At 48.6% G+C, this 19185-nt stretch overlaps 1 protein-coding gene across 22 annotated transcripts in view; it reads right to left on the minus strand.

Annotated features, from left to right (window-relative positions):
- Positions 1-19185, minus strand: part of MYOCD (myocardin) — a 489253-nt gene that overhangs the window by 29369 nt on the left and 440699 nt on the right. For 16 of the 22 annotated variants that reach the window (XM_065562679.1, XM_065562678.1, XM_065562672.1 and 13 more), the window contains 2 exons: positions 8899-8974; positions 7530-7691 (listed from right to left, as the gene is read on the minus strand). The exons of 2 other annotated variants lie outside the window; for them this stretch is intronic. In XM_065562679.1, coding sequence (XP_065418751.1) covers positions 7530-7691; positions 8899-8974 — 238 coding nt within the window. Of the gene's footprint in view, positions 1-2599; positions 2755-7529; positions 7692-8898; positions 8975-19185 lie in introns of those variants that run through there. 4 more of the 22 variants (XM_042841235.2, XM_042841236.2, XM_042841237.2 and 1 more) reach the window with 2 other exon arrangements.

Below are 19185 nucleotides of genomic sequence, written 5' to 3' on the forward strand. Positions count from 1 at the left end.
GGGGAGTTCAACAGCTAAGTCAAGGGTGAGAATTCTTCCAGGAGTGGGTGGGTCAGGTTTTGTGGCCCGCATCATGCGGGAGGTCAGACTAGATGATCATAATGGTCCCTTCTGACCTTAGAGTCTATGAGTCTATGAGCCTGAATACAGATTGAGGTACTTAACTGCAGAATATGAGTGTGTTGTTCATCTCCAAAGAACACCGGGAGTGGTTGACTCGGACAGTAGCTCGGGGAAGGAGGAGTATTTCCCACCCAGGGGGTTGGTGTGAATCCAGCGGTATGTGAAACTGTTCCCACCAGAGGGGCTAGCGCCTAGCAGCCTGTATGAAATGAGTTGGGAGGGCTCCTCCCACTGGACGAATGTCTAAATCACAAAACCGATGGATGCACTAAGCCTGTCTGGAGCCTCCACAGAGAAGCCAAGGACTGAATCAAACAAAGGTCTCAAATCTCCAGGCCCCAATCCTCCCCTGGCTTCTCTGCACAAAGTACAAAGAGTTGGAAGAAATGCTCCGAATGACTAACTGCACTTCTGGAATCCCAGCAAAGCCTGGTCCAGACACTCCTCCAGAGGATTCCCAGGGCAGTGTCCCACACTCAGATGGACAAGAGCTCTTGACCCCAGGGTTGTGCTGATAAGCGAAGTGCTGAAAAAGCAAGGCTATTTTGCAAGACCCCCGGGAAGGCTTAGGCAGGAGGGTGGGTAATAGAAGGATTACTGCTGCTGCAGAAATACACTGCACAGTCTTATCATGCAGCTTTGCACTCAGATAGCTCGGGGAAGGAGAAAGGGCTGGGGAAGAGTAGTCCACCTGTCCGTGCTCCAAGCCCAGCAGTGTGCAGCTTCTTACCGACACGCTTTGTCGTGTTCTGACCTCTCCCTTCAGTCTGACCAGATAGGCATTATCGCCCATTCTCTTTGCACAGGGTGTGTTCTCCGGAGGGAGAAAGCAGATGAGAGACCCCATCATGTGTGGGATAGCTTGCTAAGTCCTGCTGTCGCCAGCTAGGCACTAGGGGAGCTCCTGGAGTCTGTGGTCATCTGCCCAAGGCACTTGGTGGGAGGAGATACCACAGGAGCATTGCTAGTTACCATAGTTACAGGTCCCCCAATGCAGAGCTTGGCTAAGTGCTGGGCTATGCACTCTAGTGGCCTGGGGGCTGCTCTCCTACACATGAGCCGCAGTGCTCCTAGCAGTGGGCTTGAAGGGCTCCAGTCCCACTAACACTTATGTAGCGGGAGTAACACACAAGTGGTTTGGTAGGGCTGCCAGGGACTCCAGGGTGCAAATACCCTCAGCACAAGGGCTCCAACTATTGGAACAAACCCCTCAACCTCAGCCCCAGGGCAGCCTAGGAGAGAGATAATGAGGTAACCTTGTCTCAGTGAGCTCCTCCCTCCATGCCATCCTCTTGCCTGCAGGGCACTGCCCTGGATCTGCCTGCTGCAGCAGCTGCTGTCCCCATCCAGCAGTGGGCTGTGTTCCCCTCCCAAGGCTGTGATTTCTAGGCTGCAGACAGTCTGCGCTCCCTCCAGAAGTGCAAGTGCTGCCTGCCTAGCCTCTGCCAGGATCTAACATACTCCATTGCGCCTGGCTGGCAGCCTTTCTGCACCCTCCCCTGTCAGGGCAAGGATTTCTGTCACCATAAGCCTTAAGAACTGATGTGCCTGGGAAGCTGCAGGAGCCAGTAACACCCAGAAACCAAAATCAGGTGTCATGTAGCACAGAATGGTTGTTCTAGGCCTGATGAAACCAGCTGCTGGTTCTGGGAAGGCCAGGAAAGGGAGTTTTTCTGGTGGGAACCTGTGGAAGCCAATGGCACCTTTTATTCTTAAGGTATCATGGGAGGTCTAGGAAGGGTGCGCAGCAATGGTATGGAGCAGTGTTGCACCAAAATATGCCAAAATATTGCCTCAGGAGCTACAAGGACTGTGGGCTTTCTGTGATGCTGAGAGCTGACTCAATGGGCAGGGTGTTCAGGCGGTGACAATTGCTGTCTCGGCGCTGTCCTGAGAACTGGGTGAAATAGCATGGTGATGGCAAATTATCCACCTTCAGTCTTCCTGGGGGAGGGATAACTCAGTGGTTTGAGCATTGGCCTACTAAACCCAGAGTTGTGAGCTCAATCCTTGAGGGGGCCACTTAGGGATCTGGGGCAAAATCAGTACTTGGTCTGCTAATGAAGGCAGGGGGCTGGACTGAACAACCTTTCAAGGTCCCTTCCAGTTCTAGGAGATAGGATATCTCCATTAATTTTTTTTTTCCTGCTGTCTGGAGCTTTGAAGGAACCCTATCAAATTCCAACACATTACCATCCTTAGCCAGAGAGTATCAAAGAATCATAGAAGATTAGGGTTGGAAGAGACCCCAGGAGGTCATCTAGTTCACCCCCCTGCTCAAAGCAGGACCAACCCCAACTAAATCACCCCAGCCAGGGCTTTGCCTTAAAAACCTCTAAGGATGGAGATTCTACCACCTCCCTAGGTAACCCATTCCAGTGCTGCACCACCCTCCTAGTGAAATAGTTTTTCCTAATAGTACAGCTGGGCTGGCAGTTAGGAGGCATTTAAATCCCCTCCAAGAAGAGATACACACCAAACAAGTGAGCCGAGGGGACCTCAGTCAGGGACAACATGGCACTCCAGAGCATGATTGGAATGTGCTGCCTCTTACTTCACTTCTTGATACCAAGGGTCTGCATGGAGCGGGGAGAGGGGAATGCTCGGCTTATCTCTCTTGCTCTCACAGCAATCTGCGGTTATCCATGTTGTTTCATGATCCCATGCCTCTGCTGTAATCTCAGGCAGGATGGTGTTTGCTTGGGGCTGTTTTTAGTGCACTGGGTATTGTCCTCCTGAGTGCATTGGACAAAGTGATGACAAAGACCTGGTAAAAAAGGCTATTAGATCACCCCTCAGCTATGTGGAGCACAGGCAACCTCCTGTTGCTGGGACATTAGGGATCTAGACTGGCTTCAGCACTTTTCTTTCGCCCTATTGGAGGTGATTAGATGAATATGTCAACTATACTTTCCACTGTATAAACATTTAAAATTCCAAGGTTTCAGTAAGACAATTTTAAACCCCGTCATTTTTCTGGTATTGCAAAAACAAAAGACTCAAAGTTTCAGAATAGCAGTGCTCCTCTCTGCTCTGTGTCCGAGCCTGGGCTGCAGGCCCCAGGGGAATCATGGACCTGGCAAATACATTGTGCTGCTCCTTTGACTTAGGTATTTTGCTAAATCTAAAGGCAAGCACTGACATCGTGTCATGCTGCACAGTTCAGCGCTCAGCATTCAAGAACCCCAGAAAGTTTGTTTAAAGATGTGCCCTTGACTCTGCCCCCTTGCGGCTGAACAGCCAACAAAGGGTAGATTTACCCACTGGTTGCTGTAGCCAGGTGGGATGCACACCCAGGACAGGCAAACTGTCTCCTGGTTGTTCTGCTGGGGAGGACACCTTAAACTCGTGCTGGGGGCTCCTCTGCCCATCAGGGAGAAGCTGCCTAGGAGAGAGGTTAAATCAGTGCATTCCTGGGCACCTTGGCCACATCTCTCCCAGGGCACTGCCATCCCACTGTCCGAGCTGCACCAGCTAGCTCCAAGCCTTCTTAAAGTAGGGATTGTGGGTACCTTCCACCCCTCTGGGCCTGCTGCATCAGGCAGGCCCTTAGCCTGGATTTCTGCTGGCAGGAGCTGAGGCTGGCTAGAGCCCACACTCTTGAATTATGTGGCCATGGATGATTTCTCAAATAATAAGGTATTCGTTTCCAGACACAAGCTGTGATCAGTTGGAGCTAAGACTGAGAGCACATATGACTAATTTAGGGCAAAACTCCATTACCAGTATGTTGTAATTATTCTAAAACAAAGTGTTATAAACCCAGGAAATACATTATCCAGGTAATTCTTAATAGAAATTCAAAGATGCTGAAATGAGGCAAAGCACAGATAAGGCACCCAAACAACCCAGCTCTGCCCCGTAGTGATATCATGCAATAATCATAGGATTACGATTCAAATGTTTTGGTGCTGGTGGGCCCAGACTAGATGAAACTGATGTTAAGGACACCCCATTGTACTTTTTCATATTTTTACCCTGATGATATCATTGCAGGGCCTGACTGCTAAGCTTTTGAACAGGAGAAGACATTTTTAGTCAGACCGTTTAAAACTTTTGGTTGTTAAGCCCTGTTTAATTCAAGCCCCTAACAAGCACTTAGGAGAAAGGCTCTTGTTGTTCAAGTTTCAGACACACCTGCCCAGTTTATTGTGAGCTCAGAAAGGTCCCATGCCAGGTGTCTGATTCTGACCTCACATCAGCTTTACGCTCAGCTAACTCCACTTACTCCTGATGTACGCTGGGGTCAGTGAGAAGAGAGTCAGGCCCTCGTTGGCTCATCTGTGGTAGAAAAACCCTGGAAATCCCAGATATTCCACAAGCAGAAAATGCTGGGGAAGAAAAACCTTGCAGGCCCTCTTGGTGCATCACAGAAGGGCACAGGGCACAAAGCCACATTCTTGTCCATTGTCAGTCACCTTTAAGGCCTTAGATCATTGTACGCTCTCGTGTTGCTTGGTGGGCGAGGGAGGAGCCAAGAACCGAGCAAAGTCTGAACACAGCCTCTGACCCAGGTTTCCAAACCACCCTCCCTCATGCTGCCGGGGGGTTCCCTGGAGTCCTTGCTCCCCAGGTGGGTTAGTGTGCACATCCCAGTGCACAGGCCATGACCAGGATGCCTTTTGTGTCAACACTGGTTCTCCACTTGCGAAGTAACTACCTTCTCGCCATGTGTCAGTATATAATGCCTGCATCTGTAACTTTCACTCTATGCATCTGAAGAAGTGAGGTTTTTACCCACGAAAGCTTATGCCCAAATAAATCAATTAGTCTTTAAGGTGCCACCAGACTCCTTGTTACCATAGGTGGTTTTCCAGTTGGGAAAAGGCCCTAACCCTCCTCGAGCACTCTTTCCCCAGCAACCTCCCAGCCTCCAAACCTCAGCTCTTTCTGACACAGCGGCATTCAAAGACAAGGCTCTGGAGTTTTTATAAAGTAGGAAATGTATTTTTTCCACTCTTCCATCATTTAAAAATGGCTGATGAGATTTTGCTTAAACTCCCCTTAAAATAAAGAAAAACCCTTCAGGCAGGCACCTGGCCTGGAACATTTCAGGCAAGTGTATTGAAAAGTTACAAGCGTGAGAAATCAGGGCGTGACACTGGACCCTGAACTATAGTGATGTGACCCGTGCAACACTGGACCTTAAAGGTGCCAAATATGTCAAGACCAGAACAGTGACGATAATAGGGGCCAAGAAAGGAAACCGCTGCACATGACAGCATGGGAAATCTGCAGGCTTCACTCTGCTCGACAGTGCTCTGCCTCACCATGGGCTGGAATAGCTCAGGTTCTACATGCTGGGTTCTTAGCCGAACCAAGAGTCAAAGGGCTTCCTGCTTCTCACACCACTTCCTGTGTTATTCTAAAGTCAATATTGCCAAAGGGTCTAAGTTCCTGGTGAGCAGAGCCCCTGCCACTGGCCCCAGCTCACCCTGAGCACTAACTGGAGCACTGAACGCTCTCACTGGGCTGCACACGTAACTGGCATGGCAGTGGAAATAATCCATGACAATTAGGGACTGAGTGTTATTGAACAAGGAATTTGGGCTGCATGGGACCAGCTCTCAGGGCCACTTTCAAGTCAATGGCAAGACTGCTATTGATTAGTAGAGCTGGATCAGACCCTCCACGAATGGGCCTGTCTTGCATACAGATGAGCCTTCTTGGCCTGTCACTGCTGGGTCTCTCGTTTCTCTCTTTCAGATACTTCCTGCATTGGGAGTGATTCTGGCAGGATTGAAAGTGCCTTTTCATTTGGGTGTCTGGAACAGTACCAGCCCCATGCAGAAATACTAACAGAGAGCATGGCTGGGCTGGGCTCCATCCCTCCCGCAGGTGCTATCTGTAGGTTGACAGGGTAGTAGCAGTCCTGACCCTGCAGCTGCTTGAGCAATGCAACCTGCATTTCCTAGCCCACAGTTCTCCCGCCATTGCCACTGGCCAGTGCCAGGCTCCCCAGGCTGTGGAAAGTGGCCCTGTACATTTCAGTCAGAAAGGGCTGGGCCTCGGAGTGGGCTTTATCCCCTTGGTGAGTCAGCATGGCAGCTTAGCGTGCTGGAGCGAGCAGTCCAGGCCCTAACTGCACAGCCTGGGCCAGCCCTTACCAAGACCCCAGGGTAACAAGCTCTGTGTCTCCGGTGAGCCAGGAGCTGCAGGGGGGAGTGTCTCCAGCTTCCTGAAGGGAGGAAGCCTTTTGTGTTCACTAACGTGAGTCCTGTGGCCTCTGCATCAGAGAACAGTCCCAGCCTGGCTGCTGTCTCCTGGGGCACTGCTGAAATGCAGTGCAGACACACAGGGCCTGACTCGTCCCTTCCTGGGGCCTTGAGGCCATTTACACCAGTGCAGAGTGAGTGCAAAGCACCACCTTTCTGACTGGGGATTGTTTTACACCCACTTTGTACAAATCTAAGGGCAGGTCTTCACTACCTGCCAATCTATAGGGGGTCGATTTATCGCGTCTAGTGTAGACGCAATAAAATCGATCCCCAATCACGCTCCCCGTCAACTACGGAACCCCAGCTCGCGAGAGGCGGAAGCGGAGTCGACGGGGGAGTGGCAGCGGTCGACTCGCCGCCATCCTCACGGCCAGGTAAGTTGACCTAAGATACACTATTTGCGTAGCTGAAGTTGCGTATCTTAGGTCAACCCCCCGCACTAGTGTAGACCTGGGCTAAGTGGAATGACACACCAGGGAGAGGCAGGGGGTACCAGGCCCACATGGTACACACATGGTACCCTCATCCCCATCACCAGGCATGCTCATTCTCCCAACCCTCCTGGCCACTGCCTGGCACTTCAGGCAGAGGCATAAAACCAACCAGCCAACCAAGCAAATGCCAACCAAGTAGCTGTGCACTAATGCAGTGGGGGTGCCTCCCAAGCCCTGACTGATTCCTTACCCCAGCTGTCCCCTGGCTGCGCAAAGAAGGGAACTGGACTCTGCTTCGAGCAAGTGAGGTGAAGGGATGGTAGAAAGAGACTGGGCATGCTGAGGCTTTCCAGCTCAGGCTGATGGAAGCTGTGCTTTCTTCTTGGACCTTAGCCAGAGGGTAGGATTTGGGTTGTGATGCCTAACATATGTAGAGGGTAGGCTGACTGCACAGGGGGGTGACTGAAAATGTTAGCCTCTTACCAAGGCAACTTAATGGGAGACATTTCTGGGAGGAGTTGACAGCTTCCTTTCTCCTCTTAGACCTGGTGAGGAGAATATATGCGCTGCTGGTTGAGGCTGCTTTCAGTGAAAACAATATGGGCTAACTTATGTTCTGTTATGGCTCTTAACTTTATATTGGTAATTTCCTGCCGGACTCATATCTAAGTACTGCACTATATGTATCAATGTCCTTATCAATCTGTGCTGTACACACAAGTGCGATACAAGACGTGCTTCTCTCGTGACCTACCTTTTATTGCCTCTTTCACAGCTGAGTCAACAGGAATAATATTCTTCTCCACCAGCTCCAAAGGACCTGGTCTGAGAGCAATTTTTTCATTGAGATCATCTGCAAGTCGGGCTCTTTTCAGCTTCATCTGAGTAGCTTGAATGGACCCCTCTGCAGCTGAGTCTAAAAGGCCAAAATTGAAAGCATCAGTTCCAGGTCCTGCTGAACCTGTGCTCTAGATACAGAATGCTCAGTGATAACGAGATTCCCCTTCCGGGATCACAGTCAAAACAAAGCAATTTCAGGTTAGAGCAGTAAATGGAGAGAGATCAGTTCCAGTATTCTGAGCCTGGAACGCTGGCTGTTAGACTAATCCCTAGACATAGGACTGTGTGTGGGATGGATTGTGGATCTCCACCTGGTTCTCAATGGTTCCCAGGTCAGAATTCTCAGTTATCAAGTAAAAGATTTCCCCTCCCCTAGATTCCAGCTGTGCAAACTCAGCCTGGGACCCTAGAGTTATGCTGGGTTCTGTCTGATCAATAAACAGTCTGCAATGAAACTTAGTTAAAAATTGTGTGGGTGATGCAGGAGCAGAATAGACTCCAGCTCCTCTCCCCGAGCTGGACTGGCTCTGCCAGCTAACGGGAACAGACTCTAGCTCCTTGGATGCTGAAATATTAGAGAGTGTGTAGAAAGAACCATAAAAATGATTCAAAGGCTGGAGAGAATCATGCTGTACAGGGAGAGATGTACAGAGCTCAGTCTGTTCAGTTTATCAGATATAAGATTGAAAGTAACTTGATTACAGTGGAGAAGTACCTTTGTGGGTACTATGAAAATGCTGGACACTAAAGGGTTCTTATTCTAGCAGAGAAAAGTGAAACAGCCAGGAACGGCTGAAGTTTTAGCCAGACAAACTCAAACTGGAAATAAGGCACAAATTGTTAACAGGGAGCGTGATTAACCATAGGAACAAAATCCCAATGGAAGTGGTGGATTCTCCATTGCTTGCTGTCTTCAAATCCAGACTGGATGCCTTTCTGGAAGGCACAAATTTTGCTTTAGTCTAACACAAGTTGTTGGCTTAATACAGGAGTAACAGGGTAAAATGTAATGGCCTGTGTTATGCAGGAGGTCAGAGTAGATGATATAATGGTCCCTTCTGGCCTTAAACTCTATGAAACAACGACTCTTCGAGTCCTCTCCCAGAGCTGGATGGGCTACAAGCCCCTTACATAGTCTGATTGCCATCAAGATCTGGGGCAAAGTAACCCTAAAAGTGCATCTTGCAGAGAAACAGGAAAGCAACAGAGGATTTGTGGCCACAAGAGAGATGAAGGGTTGGAAAAATCTACAAATATGTGAGGAACAGCTCATCCAGCCTTACCTTGTAAAATGTGCATATTGACCAGGTCTGATTGCTCAGGCCTGCTTCTGATCTTGTGCTTTAGGTAATCCTCAGTCTGCAGAACAGAAATACAGAGAATGTTAGATCACCAGCTCCAGCTAGTAAATTACACAGTGCTGGCTCTTTCTGCTCAGCTATTGGAATTGTTCGTGTGTTCGTAGGAAGAGGGAATAACTGCTTTTCTCCACTGAGTGAGCTGTTAAGTGGTACCTTATTCATCCAAGTACTAGCCAACATTCGGACAAGAGATGCCCAATGAGACAAAGTGATGCTCTTAGAATCAATGTTGACAATTCAGCAGATGGCCCTTGTAAGGTGTGTCCTTTTAAGCCTCCAGAGAGCTGTACTTCAAGACCCCCAGCACTGCTGGTGCCCAAGCTGTGAAGTCTGCTGGAGCCCTGTTCACCAAGTGTAAGGACTATTCACCAGTGTGTGCCTGGAACTGCCCCCACAAGACAGCACAGCATGTTTCCTTTGGGGTTGGTACTGAATCAACACCCCAGCATGGTGGGAGAGGATGCTATGCTGCTGGAAATGCCAGCTTTTGGATGAGATGTAAAACTAGGAGCCTGACCCTCTGTACCGACTCTCTGACACTGTTTGTAAGAGAGAGGTCTATTGGCTATTCCAGTACTGATAATGACACTCTGCCACAGTTTCCAGGGTACTCTGCACTTCCTGATGTAAGCTGCTAGGTCCTATTGCTCTGCACGTAACTGCTGAATTCCACTTTGTGAATGGCCCTGGCTGGCAAAGTCATGCTCTCATCTTAGATACAAAGGTGATAAATGCCTTAGAAAGAGATAGACGAGGTAGGTGAGGCAACATCTTTTATTGGAGCAGCTCCTACTTCACCTACCTTGTCTCTCTCTCATATCTTGGGATCAACATGGCTACAACAACACTTAGAAATAGATATATAGATAGATACTGATATACAGTGAGACCTTCCCTGAGGACAGCACTTAGTATACAAACATCTTGGCTCAAGTGACAAATTAGTATTATTATTGGAATGCCCAGAAAATTCCAGATCCTTTCTAACTAGAGAAGAAATGTCTGACAAATGAGCTATCAATATAAAGGCAAATGGAAAGATTACAGCAAATGCACAAGCATATTAGCAAATACACATCTACTCACACATATGCTTAATTGTATTATTACAGTAGGAAATATAAATTATACTCAAGTTACCCCTTCAGCTTGTCATTGTCATTCAATTGACCTTCAGATGTAGCCAATAGAGTTCTATCTGACAATCAGTTAATGGCCATTCCACTACTCAACAGAGTTTACCAACTACAAATATCTGGATATCAATGAAATAAACTTAGAAGCAAAAGCAGGCGAGCTAAAATGTCCAGCATTGCAAGAGGATTGTGATGTAAGTGGCATTTCTGTTTAACAGGGTGGAAAGACAATAATCAATGGGATACTGTAATATCTGGTTATAAACTATACAGGAAGGAATGATTAGGTCAGAGAGATGGGGGAGTCCCACTATCTGAAAGATTCCACGGAACCTAGTGAGATACCAGTTCTGAGTAGAGAGGACCACACAGTTGAATCTGTAGAGATCCAAGTCCCAAATGATAGGAATACAAATATATGAGTGAAATGATACTCCCTGTCTCCAGTTAAAGAAAATGCTATTGAATGAACAATGCTGAGGAAGACGAAAGTAAAAACTACACCTACAAAAGGAGTTATAATGCATATCTCTTAGTACCTGCATAAAAACTGATCAAATGTCACTTCAGGCCAGATTTTCAAAGGTATTTAGGTGCCTAAAGATGCAGATAGGTGCCAGGTGGGATTGTCAAAAGCAGCTAAGCAAGTTAGATGCCTAACTCCCTTTGAAGTCAAGGACAGTTAGACACCTACTCTCTTTTGAAATTCCTACTAGGAGCTTATCGGCATCTTTAGACATCTAAATATCTTTGAAAATCTGGCCTTTCAGGTCCACGGGTAGAGAAGTAACTTAGTGAGAGAACACAAGAGGAGAGACTATGCTAAACTGAGTCCTAAGTAACATAGAGGTAACTTCCAGAAGCAGCTATGGTTGAGTTGCCGAGTGATAGTGACTATAATATAATTAAATTCACCACCATTGAGGGAAGATTAGAAACAGTCTAAAAGGCAGAAATCAGTCCAGAGGACGAAAGAGTCAATTTGCAATATAGTAAAAGGTAAACAGTGAGATGCCACAAAGTTCTGTGCTAGGATGGTGTTATTTCAGGTACTGATTAGTACTCTGAAAAAGGGCAGGGGGAGAGCAGTGAGGTGGAAAAAGCTTCAGATGGCACAATGTTATTTAGGTCAGTTAAGATTAGAGCAGGCTGTGAGGAACTTCAGAGGGACTTAACCATGCTGGGTGACTGGGTAGCAAGAATGCAGATGAAATTCAGTGTTGACAAAGACAGTGTAATGCACATTGGAAAGAAGAATTTACGCCAATCCTACACCCTACTAGGTTCTAAATCAGGGGTCGGCAACCTTTCAGAATTGGTGTGCCGAGTCTTCATTTATTCACTCTAATTTAAGGTTTCGTGTGCCAGTAATACATTTTAACGTTTTTAGAAGGTCTCTTTCTATAAGTCTATAATATGTAACTAAACTATTGTTGTATGTAAATTAAATAAGGTTTTTAAAATGTTTAATAAGCTTAATTTAAAATTAAATCAAAATGCAGAGCCCCCCGGACCAGTGGCCAGGACCCGGGCAGTGTGAGTGCCACTGAAAATCAGCTTGCGTGCCGCCTTTGGCACGCATACCTTAGGTTGCCTACCCCTGTTCTAAATTAATTGTAACCACTCAGAGAAAACATCTCGGTGTCACTGTGGGCAGCTTAATGATATCTTCTCAGTGTGCAGAGACGGTCAAAAAACCTAATCATAACATTAAAAAGCATAAGAAATGGGATGGAGAAAACACTGAACAGAATTATGCAGTTCTATAAATACATGGTAGGTCCTCTCCTGGAATCACGTATTAAATTCTGGTCACTACATCTAACAACATATCTAGCAGAAAGAGAGATGTTCAGAGACAGGCAATGAGAATGATGAGAGGTATGGAAAGACTTTCTTATCAGGTGAGAGTGAAAAGAACAGGACAGTTTAGTTTAGAGGGGAGATAAAAAGAGGTCATATGAGCTAGCGAGTGGTATAGAGAGTGAATGATGTCTCATAACTCAAGAACAAGGGGAGGCCAGTAAATTCAAAACTAATAAAAGGAAATGTTTTTCTACATAATGCATCGCTAACCTGTGGAACTCTCTGCAACAAGATCTTATGACAGATATGGCAATTTCTTGCAATATCCTTGAAAAATCTTATTGAATTAAGTTTAAGTATCTTGGAGTCCATTGTATTAAAAATTCAAAGTTTATGTATTATTGTGGAATTGTATGTAACGCCTCTAGAGGGGAGACATGGCCAATGTAAACCCTGGGAAGTGTTATGAGCTTCAAAGGACTATCTGAAACAATGTGCCAGACAAGAATGAACTTTCAGGACAAGCAAAGTTAACTGTATTTCCCAGGAAATCTCTAGGGGGAGATGAATGCAAATGTACCACACCCCCCAGTTATGCAAAAATCCAGCCTTTTGAAGCTATGCCCTGTGGAAAGAATCATTATCTGCTGATTTCCTGTTCCTAGAATTTAAGGCTCAAAGGCCAAAGCTATGTAATGGAAAGATGCACAGATTCATAGGTGTGCTTGTTCTGGGCTAACAGCTGTTTTGAACTAATAACCACAGAAAACTCTTGTTGGTGTTTGAACTACTGACTCCTACCAGAGTCCTTGTTGGAGTGGGAGTGATCTCTGATAAGCTTCCTAGCATGTGTGTAGGTTTTTTTATTGTTTGTAATCTGTTTTCTCTATACTGCTTTCACCTTAGGAAGAAACATGTGTTTAGAAAGGGCTGTATGGTGACTTTTAACCGGGGCAATTATGCTGTTTATAGCCTCTGAGAAAGGAAAGCAACGCTGGCCTGCCTAGGCCACCTGACTTGCTGGGGAACTCATGATGAAGGTAGGGAACTGTGCAGTTGGAAAACCCCCAGTTAGGAGGGAGAGAGATGTGGGTCTCTGCCCGGGAGAAGTGACAGCTGTGGAGCTGGGAGCCTAAAAGTAGGTGCCTGTGGTGGGCCACAAAGGGGCAATACAGGTGCAGATATTGCTGACTGCAAGAGCTTCCAAAAGAGGATTCCAAAATGGATGAGGCATTATATGAGTAATGAGAACACCCAGTTACATTACATTGGAGAAGTGTAACTGTGGTACCCACATAATAACATAGTACTTCAAAGACCTGACTAATCATATTACCTCCCCATGATTTCTCCCATGCTACCTGTGATACATGGAGGAATCCCTTAGTCAAATTTTATAAAGCCATCACCAAGTCCCTCCTCAAAACTTACCTCTTCCATAATGCATGCAGTAAACTGCAAGCTGATCAGCTAGATAGGTGCTGATTGAGTTTACTGCTCCTGACTGGCTAAGAATTTGGAACATCCTATTAGTTTTGCTATTCTGTCTCCCCCATTCCCCACTCTGTGATTTGTGTTAACCTCCTGTTATGCCTTCATGCTTCAGAGCACAAACTGTTTGACGTTAGGAAGAAACTTCCCCTGTGTAATTTATTCCAGAATTGTCCTTCCTCTGAAGCATCTAATACTGGCCACTGCGAAAGAAAACATATCAGACTAGATGGGTGGCAGATCCGATCCTGTACAGCATTCCTATGAATCCATGTTTCTCTGGTGCCTTGATTTGTTTAAGTGGTGTCACTGTGTCACTATACACTGAGTGTATAGTTCTGTGAGATCTTGTGCTCTGAAAGACCTTTGGAATAATGTATCTGGAGGTGGTGGATTAATGTAATTTAATTAATTTCATATTATAGGCTACCAAACAGCCATCAGATAGATTCCTGACTCAAGCGAGACTTGAATCACTAACCTAGAGGTTTGTCAACAACCCCGTGGACCATCTAGTCCACTGTGCATTAACTTTAACATTTATTGTAGTTCTGGCTCCCCTCAGGCCTTCCTGGTTCTAAGTAGGAAGTGACTCGGGGCACAAAGGCAGGAGATGCTGTTATCGTGATGTTTCTAGAATCAGTGGAAGCAGAAAATATTGGGACACACAAAAGAACCCATTATTATTAGATTTCTAGACCAAGTTTGTAGAGAATGGAAATTGGAGAAGATTCAGGTAAGCAACCAAAATGTCATTGGCTGCTTATCTGAAAGCACCCAGCAATCCTTCTGAAATTCACTGGTTACTGCCCTGAACAAAGGGCACCCCTATAAACAGAAGTATATTTTTGTCCTGCATTGCGCTCTTTAGCATGCTCTGAGAACAAAGACATTTTTGGGCATCCCACTCATAATCCTTCCCTCTTCCCCCAGGCAAGCAGCCAATGGAAGTCTTTGAAGGGCGAGACAGAAAGACATTAATGTATACTTGAACAATAAAATATACGACACTTCAAGGATACTTTAAATTGCTTGAAATTTCCTAAACATGCACATTTTTCATAGGGGTGTTTTATTTCTTACATTAGTCATTTATGATTGTAGGAGACAAATGGCAAGTACCTAGAATATGTTAGTTCACAAGAACACTCCCAAATGTTTCAAGTTAACTCCTTCACCTAAAGTGCCTGTACAACTAACTGAAAACAAATCTCTCATAGAGTAATTGAATGAATTACTATATTCTGTTACACATCAGCCAGAGCCAACCATGTAAAACAAGGTATTTCCCTCTTAATGTAGCCATGCTACTATTATTGCTCTGTATGCAGCATGAACCAACTATTAATGAATATGATATGGGAAAAGAAATGAGGATGAAGAAAAACATACTCAAAGACCAAATGAGAAAATTGGGATAGTTTTGGATTAGTTTATCTTGGATTGATGCAATGGAATCAATGCAATGTACTTGATATATCAGCATATCAGAGGTTTGTTGTCTATTGTCAGCATTGCAGGGTATCTTATTCCTTGCTGTATGTATTTTTCTAACCTGTTGTCTTGGATTGTGTGCTTTCTGAACTGGGCCCCAGGCAAACAGGAGAGCTATGTGAACCCTGGAGACCCTCTTAGGGTATGTTTACACTTCGAGCTGGGGGTGTGATTGTCAGGTGGAGGAGACACACTCACACTAGCTCTGATTGAGCTAGCATGCTAAAAATAGTGTAGTCATGGCAGCATGCGTGGTGGGAACCCACCCAGAGTTCATGCCCATGGTCTCGGGTGGCATGGCTAGCCCTTCCCATGGCTCACGCCACCACTGCTGCATTCTATTTTTAGTACACTACCTTGTTCTGAGCTAGTGCAAGTATGTCTTCTTGAGCTGCGACTCACCCCCTGCTCCAGATGTGGACATACCCTAGGTTTAGCTGGGGGTGGCCAGTGTGTAATGTAGGGGGCTTGGAAAGCTGACATGGTTCCCCAAAAAGCTATCTCGTCACAGGCATTTTCAGACATTTCTGGAAATGGCCACTTATCTTATCTCTGCCATTAGCAGTATTGAGAGGTGCCTGAGTTGGGCTAGATAGCTGGTGCCAGCATGAGCAGAGCACATTCCGGGGAGGTACTTAGCTCCCTGAGAGGCTTTGCAATATCCCAGCGGACCCCGGGGCATGCTGCAAAGCCAAAGGTCAGAGTTTTGCTATGTGATGACAAGTATGACTTGCTTGGGGACTACTCACTGCAGACGACAAAGGGCATTTAAATTCCTCCCTGGACACTTGTTTAGGGCTCCATTCTGTGAGTTCAGTGGCTGAATCAGAAGCCAGGAGGGCTGCTCATCTACTGGAAGGCATGAACCTGCCCCATAGATCACTGTCAGATCTTGTACGAATGCAGGATTCTGATCCCCTTCCTCAGGTGTAAGAGTCTTCCTTATCTGCCCCATGCATCTTCCTCTACCCCTCAGAGTTCTCTGAGTCCCCCTGTGGACTTCTGTGCTTTACTCCACAGATCTCTGTGATCCACTCCACCAAGCTCTCCTCTCCCCAGGAGATCTCTGTGATCCACTCCACAGAGTTCTCCTCCACCCTGGAATCTCTGTGATCCATCCCACAGAGCTCTCCTCTCCCCAGGAGATCTCTGTGACCCACTCCACTGAGCTCTCCTCCACCAAGGGGATCTCTGTGCTTTACTCCACAGATCTCTGTGATCCACCCCCCCGAGCCCCCCCCCGTGGATCGCTGTGATCCACCCCACAGAGCTCTACTCTACCCAGGAGATCTCTGTGCTTTACTCCACAGATCTCTGTGATCCACTCCACAGAGCTCCCCCCCTGTGGATCTCTGTGATCCACCCCACAAAACTCTACTCCACCCAGGGGAACTCTGCGCTTTACCGATTTCTGTGATCAACCGCACCGAGCTCTCCTCCCTCCAGGAGATCTCTGTGATCCACCCCACTGAACTCTCCTCCACCCTGGGGATCTCTGTGGCCACCCCACAGAGCTCTCCTGCATCTTGGGGATCTCTGTTATTCACCCCACAGAGATGTCCTGCACGTTGAGGATCTCTATGATCCACCCCACTAAACTCTCCTCCACCCTAGGATCTCTATGATCCACCCAACTGAGCTCTACTCCACCCTGGGGATCTCTATGATCCACCCCACTAAGCTCTCCTCCACTCTGGGATCTCTGGGATCCATCCCACAGAGCTCTCCTGCATATTGGGGATCTCTGTGATCCACCCCAGAGAGCTCTTCTCCCCACTGGGATCTCTGTGATCTACCCCACAGAGCTCTCCTGTACCCTGGGGATCACTATGATTCAGGGCTGCCAACTCTTTGGGTTTACCCTGCAGGTGTTTTGGGGGGCTCCTGAGGTCCTTTCCCATTGCCCCATTCCTGCGGTGAACTGCTCCATGAGAGGTGCTGCCGCTTCTGATGGGCATCTTCCTCCCACAGCTCATGGAGCAGACAGAGCTCTTTGGGATGGGGGTGGAGATCCTCCCCAGCTCGCTCTGGGTGAAGCTGGGTGCTCCTAGTTTGTGTGGGATCATTGCAGGGCCAAAATTCATGCTATAGCCAGCTCTGAAGGGGGTCCACTACTAGGGCTGCCAACTTTCTAATTGTAAAAACCGAACACCCTTGTCCCGCCCCTTCCCTGAGGCCCTGCCCCGGCTCAGTCCATCCCCCCTCACACCCTTGCTTGGTCTCCCTCACTTTCACTGGGCTGGGGCAGGGGGATGGGGTGCAGGAGGGGGTGAGGGCTCTGGCTGGGGGTGTGGGCTCTGGGTTGGGGCCGAGGTTTGGCGTGTAGAAGGGGGCTCTGGGCAGGGGACAAAGGGTTCGGAGTGCAGGAGGTCGGGTGCAGGGTGTGGGCTCCGGGAGGGAGTTTGTGTGTGGGAGGGGGATCAGAGATAGGGCAGGGGGTTGGGTTGCGGGGTCTGGGAGGGAGTTATGGTGCAGGAGGGAGTTCGGACCTGGGGCAGGTGTTCGGGGTTCAGGGTGCGGGCTCTGGCTAGGTGGCGCTTACCTCAGGCAGCTCCCAGAAGTGGTTGGATTGTCCGGCTCCTAGACAAAGGGGCCAGGGGGCTCTGTGCACTGCCTGTACCCATAGAGGTCTCCTCCCCTCCCCCCTGCATCTCCCATTGGCTGCGGTTTCCGGCCACTGTGAGCTGTGGAGTTAGCACTCGGGGCAGGGCGCTGGGGCAGTGCGTAGAGACGCCATGGCAGCCTGTGCGCCTAAGGGCCGGACATACCACCTGCTGCCGGTAGCCGCGTGGAGCCAGGGAGCATACCTTAGCCCCGCTGCGCTGCCAACTGCACTTTTAGAGGCCAGGGTCCATTTTCGACTGGGCATTCCAGTCAAGAATTGGATGCCTGGCAACCCTGTCCAGTACTCCTTCCATAGCTGCCACTCCATCCTGCTCTGTCCCCTCCCTAGCTGGACATGATAGCTGGTTGCCTCACTTGAATTCTCCCTCCACAGTTTCACCATAGTATGCTGGACCCCACATTTATTTGCCAGACATATTTCCCTGCTTGTCTCCTAAATCTTCTACCCATCCCATACGCTCTCTCTGCCCCCCACATCCCTTGCACCCCACGGCTGCCCCCCCTTGCCTTCCAACCCTATCAATATGCCTCATACCCCTGCTATCTCCCACAATCCCCTCATTCTCTTGCTTCCCACATCCCCCCCACCCGCTTGGTGTGTCTTATGCTTTTCACATTTCCCTACACATCCCTCAGCCTGCCTCCTGCCCCCACATTCCCCTGCCACCTCAGCCTGCCTCCTGCCCCCACATTCCCCTGCCCCCTCAGCCTGCCTCCTGCAGGGGTGGGCAAACTACAGCCCGGGGGCCACATCCGGCCCTTCAGACGTTTTAATCCGGCCCTTGAGCTCTCACTGGCGAGCGGGGTCTGGGGCTTGCCCTGCTCCACGTGTGCCCTGGCTCTGCAAGTCTCCCAGAAGCAGCGACATACCCACTCCGGCTCCTACACATAGGGGCAGCCAGGGAGCTCCACACACTGATCCCGCTCCAAGCGCTGCCCGTGCAGCTCCCACTGGCTGGGGTTCCTGGCCAATGGGAGCTGCAGGGGCGGCACCTGCGGATGGGGCAGTGCGCAGAGCCGCCTGGCTGCGCCTCCACATAGGAGCCGGAGGGGGGACATGCCGCTGCTTCCAGGAGCTGCTTGAGGTAAGCGCTGCCCCGAGCCTGCACCTCTAACCCCCTCCTGTGCCCCAATCCCCTTCCCCAGCCTTGATCCCCCTCCTGCTCTCAAACCCCTCAGTCCCAGCCCAGAGCACCCTCCTCCACCCGCAACCCCTTATCTCCAGCCCCACCCCAGAGCCCGCACCCCCAGCTGGAACCCTCAACCCCCCGCCCACACCCCAACCGCCTGCCCCAGTCCAGAGCCCCCTTCCACACCCTAAACTCCTCATTTCTGGCCCCACCCCAGAGCCCGCACCCCAACCCCCAACTTTGTGAGCATTCATGGCCCGCCATACAATTTCCATACTTAGATGTGGCCCTCGGGCCACAAAGTTTGCCCACCCCTGCACTGGTGTAAATACATTGATGGAAGTAACGGTCCAGGCAAGGCCTGATTCAATTTATGCAAATGTCTGCAAATGAAAGGTAGACTGTTGGGTGTTTTGTCTGAAGTTCCACCCTGGGGATGCCTGTGATCTTCCTTAGGGATCTCTCTCTTCCACCCTGGAAGATCTCTATCATCCACATCTTGTTTCTCTCCACCCCCTGGATCTCTC

Source organism: Chrysemys picta, chromosome 12 (genome assembly GCF_011386835.1).
Source record: "Chrysemys picta bellii isolate R12L10 chromosome 12, ASM1138683v2, whole genome shotgun sequence".
Taxonomy (NCBI): domain Eukaryota; kingdom Metazoa; phylum Chordata; order Testudines; family Emydidae; genus Chrysemys; species Chrysemys picta.